The sequence below is a fragment of the Impatiens glandulifera genome, unplaced genomic scaffold, assembly GCF_907164915.1.
Source record: "Impatiens glandulifera unplaced genomic scaffold, dImpGla2.1, whole genome shotgun sequence".
Lineage (NCBI taxonomy): Eukaryota > Viridiplantae > Streptophyta > Magnoliopsida > Ericales > Balsaminaceae > Impatiens > Impatiens glandulifera.
This window is the reverse complement of record NW_025919620.1, coordinates 10,289-17,511: the sequence shown is the minus strand read 5'-3', so window position 1 is coordinate 17,511 and position 7,223 is coordinate 10,289. Positions and strand designations below refer to the sequence as shown.

The following is a 7,223-nucleotide window of genomic DNA, read 5'->3' as shown; positions in this document are numbered from 1 at the left end:
AAATTGGTTTTTTAAATACAAAACACAAATCTTGATTTTCTTGAAAAGAAAAAATTAATATAAATCTAGTATAATCATCAATATATATGTTTCTCTACCTCTACAAATATTCATATGGATCAAATCAAAATTTTTTTATATTTCTAACTTAATTAATAATTCTATTTGATTCATTTGTCAAATAAAAATTATTTTGTTTTTAAATTTGTGTGAGTTACTAGCTCCAAATCTATTAGTTTCGTTGTGTTGTTTTAGTTAAAACATTTTTGTTCATACTCTATTCTAAAGAAAACAAAAAAATATTAATCACAGTTAGAAGACTTACTTGGATTCTTTAACAAATTTTTTTTCAATCTTCTGAATCATTCTTTAAACATCTTGTAATCATCCGTAGTTTATTGATCATTATTCTTGGTTGTTCTTGATCGATTTGTTTGATGATTCGTCTTCGTTAATAAAGTTAGTTTTACAAACTTCTTCTGATCCATCTAGTAAGTCGTTGAAGTCAAATGTATTGTTTTCCTTTGTAACATCGCTCTGATACCATGTTGAGATTCATGCAGAAGATTAAACGTACCCTAATCTAAAATCGATCACAAACGAAGTTAAAGTTAAAGTTAAGACTTAAAGAGAGAGCAAGAAACGAAAGAATAATTTATGTTATTATTTATGTTTTGTTGATGAGAATTGATTACCCAATCTATGTATACATAAATTTAGGAAACATCCTTAATTAGAAAAAATATAAAATTATAATAATAGTATATACTTTAAATAAAGTATTTCCTAAATATATTATATCTCAATACATATCAAAACTTCTTCCTGTTTCCATGAATCATCTATCATCGAATCAATTATATCAAAGACTTTAACTTCGTCTCATAATTCCCAAGCCTGAAAGATGGAATATATGAATCCATGATACACATTAATTAGTTATCTTATATTTAATGAAACTATTTTAGGAACGTATACAAGTACGATCAAGTTAATCGTTTTCTCTTGATGGTAACTGGTATTTTTCCTCCTATTTATAATCCGAAGCAATATGACACCAAAGCTGAAGACATCGGATTTTATTGAATATAGTCCTTCCATAGAATATTCTGGAGACATATAAACACTTAAAAATGTATGTTAAAATAATATTTTGATGAAAATTGTAAGATGGAGTAAAGGAAAATACTATAACATTATGTCAAAACACTTATGTACTATGTTCCAACTACCTTTTTTGTATTGGCTTCCATTTGATCACCTCCAAAAATTCTAGCCATTCCAAAATTTGAGATTTTAGGATTCAATCCATCGTCCAATAAAATATTGGATACTTTTAAATTTCTATGAATTATTTTGAGTCTAGAGTCTTGGTGAAGGTATATCATTCCACTTTCTATTCCCAAAACGATGTTAAATCACTTCTCCCAATTAAGTAGAGAACATTTATCTTCGTCTACACCAAAGTTTTATTAGTTGTATCTTCCATGATTAGAAGACATATATATTTGTTAGAGAAATTTATTTAAGTAATAATTGGTCACTTACCACAATGAACGAGTCCAAACCCTTATTTGTCAAGTATTCATATATGAGCATCTTCTCGTGCGATTGAAAACAACATCCTAAATGCCTAACTAAATTATCCTAAAACCGACAATTTTTCCATTTTCAACAAACTGGGAGAAGGCGGGTTTGTCTCAGTTTATAAGGTTTTTTTATATAATAAACATTTTTTTAACAGTTAATGTTTGAAGACTCGAATTTATGATAATGAAGATATGAGTTATTATGCGCAACAATTTACGTTCTTGCTTAATCAATTTTGTCACTTTGTGTAGGGACGCTAAAGAATGGATTAAATATTGCAGTTAAAAGGCTTGCGAACAGTTAAAATCAAGGAGTGGAAGAATTTAAAAATGATGTTTCTTTAATTGTCAAACTCCAACATAGCAATTTAGTGATTCTCTTAGGATGTTGTGTTCAACAAAATGAGAAAATGCTCGTACATGAATACTTGTCAAATAAGGGCTTGGACTCTTTTATATTCGGTATGTGACCATTTACATTTATTTTACAAGTTTAACTATCTATAATATTTTTCTATACTAACTAAAGGTTAAGTACTAATAAAATATGGATGCAGATGAAGATAAAAGTTCTCTGCTTGATTGGGAGAAACGGTTTAACATCATTTTGGGGATCGTAAAGGGAATGGTATACCTTCACCAAGACTGTCGATTGAGAATAATCCATAGAGACTTAAAAACTAGCAATGTTTTGTTAGATGATGGGTTGAACCCAAAAATCTTAAATTTTGAAATGGCTAAAATTTGTAGAGGTGACCAGATGGATGAAAACACAAAAAGAGTAGTTGGAACATAGTAAGTGTTTTAATATAATCTTATATTATTGTGTGCGTCAAATTTAAAATGATTTTTTACCATAATGTTTTCATGATGTAATTTGCAGTGGTTATATGTCTCCAGAATATGCTATGGGAGGATTATACTCATGTAAATCTGATGTATTCAGCTTCGGTGTTATATTACTCGAATTTATAAGTGGAAGAAAAAATAAATGTTACTATCAATCAAGAGAACACGATTAATTTGATTGGACATATATGTTTTACTAAATATGTTCCTAATTATAACACAATTAATTGATGCTAATATCATGAAGTAATATATATATCTTATTATTTCATTTTTCAGGCTTGGGCCAAATAAAAAACAACATCCATGATTTGGCTCAAGCCTGAAAAATGAAATGATAAGATATATATATTACTCCATGATATTAGCATCAATTAATTCAACAAAAGGCTCACTAACAGCCACAACAAAAATAAACAAATAAATTACCGAAAATCTATAATCACAAATTCTATCAAATTTTCAGCTTAATATTTGAAGTCGCAGCAGCTGTTAGTGAAGGTCAGGCGTAAACAACAAATGGTGTACATAATTGTGATCTTTACCTCTTTAGCATTAGCCATCTACTTACTGTTTTTAAAGGCAATCAAAACACTTACATTGTTCCAACTACCCTATTTGTATTTGCTTCAATTTGATTGCCTTTAAAAATTCTTTCCATTCCAAAATCCGAGATTTTAGGATTCAACTCATTATCTAACAAAACATTGCTAGTTTTCAAGTCCCTATTAATTATCCTCAATCGAGAATCTTGGTGAAGATAAACCATTCCCTTTGCAATTCCCAAAATGATGTTATACCGTTTCTCCCAATTTAGTTGAGAACATTTCTCTCCGTGTACATAAAAATATTTAGTTGTTAACTTTATATTTGCTTGATTAAAATACGATACTTTGGTCACGTACCGAAAATGAATGAGTCCAAGTCTTTATTCGGTAAGTATTCATATACGAGAGCCTTCTCATGATGTTCAACACAACATCCTAACAACCTCACCAAATTTCTATGTTGAAATTTGGCAATTAACGAAACTTCATTCTTAAACTCTTCCACACCTTGATGTGACCTTTTCGCTAATCTTTTCACAGCAATCTCTACCACATCCTTTAAACATCCCGACATTAATTTAAGTAGTATATATACTGAATGGAAGCCAAATATCTCGATCCTCCTCATCCGGTTCAGACCCTGTTTGGTCGGACAATGTCAACTCAGCCTTAGGGAATCAGTTTTCTTGTCAACTTTTGGATACAGGGAACTTGAAATTGGTTAAATAATGTTATTGACATAGAAATATATTGGCATTTATACGTCATTTAAATATCACTACTAGACTTTGAAGCGTTCCATTATTGTCATATAGTTGAAGTTTTCAAATATACTTGTTCTACTTTGAATTATATTAGAATGCTTCTTTTATAGGGAATATTTTTATCAATAGAGAAAAAATGGTATTAATCATGGGTAAAATACCTTACCTATGCAAACCTAGTTTAATACAAGTCACGATAAAAAAGAAGATAATGATCAGTTAATTAAGTGAAAATATCTATCAAAGCTCAAAGAAAAACAGGTCTCAAATATACTTTAGGCTCCAAATTGAGACAATCAAAATACTTATAGGTCAACTTGAGATTTAAAATTCTTCAAGTTAGAGTAAAAAACTCGGTTTTGAGCTGGATAAAATTGTGTTTGAATTCTTTTCTTATTTTCATGTTTTGTGAGTTTTTTTTTTTTTTAATTTTTTTCTCGTATCATATTTTTTCGTTGTAAATAAACAATTCTTATCATTTTTTTTAATATACATGGACTATTTTTAAAAATAAAAAATAAATTTAATAAACAAAAGAAGGACGTAAATTATTGTGTCAACAAAATCAATTTTCTTTTCTTCTTAATATTATTTTCAAAAAGTCATTTTTTTTAATAATTTAATTTCAATTAAATGTGTATCTTGGTGTATTGGGTGAAAGATAGCAAGATTAGTTATTTTTCTTGTTTGAAAATAAAAATTTATTAAACTTGAGACTTTATAGTTATAAGTTCTTACATTTACTATATTTGGATCATATTCATCTCAACAACCAAAAATCCAACTCCAACTGAATATGAAGCAATGAATCACCCAACATTGGATGAATAATCTTAAGGAACACGATTTTGTTATCCGGATAATAATTGCTATTTTGTTTCCACTTATAGTATATAAATAATAAGACACCGAAGTTGAAGACATCAAATCTTATTGAAAAAAGTCCTCCAATTACATATTCTGTAGACATTTAACCACTGAAAATTATATCATTATTGTACCTAAAAGTATACTACTATTATAAGATTGTGTCAAATACTTATTATGTTCCAACTACATTCTTTGTTCTAACTTCATTTTGTCGACTCTAAAAATTATAGTCATTCCAAAATTCGAGATTTTAGAGTTCAACTCATTCTTTAATAAAATATTACTAGCTTTCGAATCTCTATGTATAGGCTATACTTCTTTTGTGAATCGTTGAGTTACAACCCCCTTTTCAGTTATTGTTCAATAACATATATATTGAGGTAATAACATTCAATATAAAAAACTCATTAAATGTAATGGAACAGTTGGAAAAAAATCATCTGGCTATGATCTAAGTAATGCTAATTAAGGCTGTTTATGGAGTTCACTTTAATGTTCGTCAATGAATCCGATGCATGCATGTCTTGTCCGTTGAAGATAAACGCGGGCTGCTTTGGAGAAGGTAAAGACATATCTTTGCATAACATGAAAACAACTTCAGACATAGTTGGTCTGTCCATAGCATGTTCTTGCACACATAGAAGTCCTATGTGAATGCATCTCAAAACTTCTTGGTTTGTCCATAAATCTCCCATCCTTGAGTCAATTATATCAAAGACTTTACCTTTGTTCCATAATGCCCAAGCCTGAAAGATGGAATATATGAATCCATGATACACATTAATTAGTTGTTCTATAATTAATGAAACTATTTTAGTAGGTCATACATGTCCTATCAAATTTATCGTGTTCTCTTGATGGTAACTGGTATTTTTTCTCCCATTTATAATCTCAAGCAATATGACACCAAAGCTGAAGACATCAGATTTTATTGAATATAGTCCTTCCATGGCATATTCTGGAGACATATAACCACTGCAACATATATATCAAAATATTTTGGTGAAAATTGTGTGATGGATTAAAGGACCATACTACAAGATTATGTTAAAACACTCACTATGTTCCAACTACCCTTTTTGTATTGGCTTCCATTTGATCACCTCCAAAAACTCTAGCCGTTCCAAAATCGGAGATTTTAGGATTCAATCCATCATCCAATAAAATATTGCTGGCTTTTAAATCTCTATGGATGATTTTGAGTCGAGAGTCTTGGTGAAGGTATATCATTCCTCTTGCTATTCCCAAAATGATGTTAAATCGCTTCTCCCAATTAAGTATATAACATTTATCTTGATCTACACCAAAGTATTATTAGTTGTATCTTCCATTGTTAGAAGACATGATATTTGTTAGAGAAAATTATTCAAGTAATAGTAATTAGTCACTTACCAAAAATGAATGAGTCCAATCCCTTATTTGGCAAGTATTCATATATAAGCATCTTCTCATGCGGTTGAAAACAACATCCTAAAAGCCTAACTAAATTTCTATGTTGAAGTTTCACTATTAAAGAAACTTCATTCTTAAATTCTTCGAAACCTTGATCGGAATTTTTTGCTAGTCTTTTAACCGCAATATCTATTCCATTCCTCAATCGCCCCTGCATTAAGTGACGAGATTTATTAAGCAATAAGGTAGATTGCAATATTATTAATTTATGGTACAAAAATACCTTATAAACAGTGCCAAAACCGCCTTGTCCGAGTTTGTTAGAAACGGAAAAATTGTTTGTGGCTGCCACAATGGTACTAAGTTTGAAAAATGAGAAATCCTCTAAAGGCTGCTTTCCTGTTGTGGAAGGTTGGATTGATGAACCGTTAGCTGGAGTAAGAAGTATTTGCCGTTCCTTTATCTTTCTCTCTGTATCAATTATCATTAATTACGTACAAATCTTAATTAATAAAAATAAAGTCATCCAATAAAATAATAAGTAAGATACTTCTTTTATATATATAGTGTGTGATATAGGAATTTACAAACTGTTTGTAGAGGGTTGTGAGCAGAAACCGAACAAAATATCTGAAGGAAGGAGCTTGAATATAATGTAATTTTTTTTCTCAACCGTTTAATTATACTAAAACCACTAAACTATTAATAAATTATATGTTTTCAACGATTTAAATATTAACTTTAAACTAATCACGATTAATGTGTTTATTGAATTGGTTTTGTATTTTCAAGAAGAAGAAAAAAACTATAAAATAATTTATATGCATAAATATTTTTGGAAAGAGATAAAGTTTACTTATTTACCTTCTCTCCTTTTAACCATTATGAACCAGAAAACCATAAGTAGGATGGCAATGACTAATGCTATAGAGGTAAATATCCCAATTATGTACGCCATTTGTTTACGCCTGACCTACCTTAACTGACCGAAAATTTGATAGAATTTGTGATTAGTGAGTATTTTGTGAAAGGTTGTTTCCTATTAGTTTTTCTTTCAATTTTGTAATGTTTTTGTTTTTGTTGTTGTTGTGTGAAAATTCTGGACGAGATCACTTGTAACTAATATAGGGATCACTAGGGAGGGCAAAACAGTCCAATTTCAAAAATAAAAAGCATGAAAGATAAAATCATATTAAAATATATTTACTGTA

At 29.3% G+C, this 7,223-nt stretch overlaps 1 protein-coding gene across 1 annotated transcript; it reads right to left on the bottom strand.

The window, feature by feature from the left end:
- Positions 1 to 405: 405 nt before the first annotated feature.
- Positions 406 to 6,970, bottom strand: LOC124918275 (G-type lectin S-receptor-like serine/threonine-protein kinase At1g11410). The gene is made up of 10 exons (XM_047458472.1): positions 6,877 to 6,970; positions 6,296 to 6,483; positions 6,013 to 6,223; positions 5,681 to 5,918; positions 5,448 to 5,595; positions 5,109 to 5,366; positions 3,344 to 3,542; positions 3,038 to 3,269; positions 985 to 1,126; positions 406 to 537 (listed from the first exon to the last, which is right to left on the bottom strand). The coding sequence occupies exons 1-10, from the start codon at positions 6,968 to 6,970 to the stop codon at positions 406 to 408; spliced, it is 1,842 nt and encodes a 613-aa protein (XP_047314428.1).
- Between the last annotated feature and the right edge of the window lie 253 nt (positions 6,971 to 7,223).

Excerpts from the sequence above, each read along its gene's own strand:
- LOC124918275 (XM_047458472.1), bottom strand. The coding sequence starts at position 6,970 with ATGGCGTACATAATTGGGATATTTACCTCTATAGCATTAGTCATTGCC. Across the intron at positions 5,596-5,680 it reads AAAAGGGTAGTTGGAACATA|TGGTTATATGTCTCCAGAAT; the intron begins GTGAGTGTTTTA and ends TATATGTTGCAG. Across the intron at positions 5,367-5,447 it reads CGATAAATTTGATAGGACAT|GCTTGGGCATTATGGAACAA; the intron begins GTATGACCTACT and ends TCCATCTTTCAG.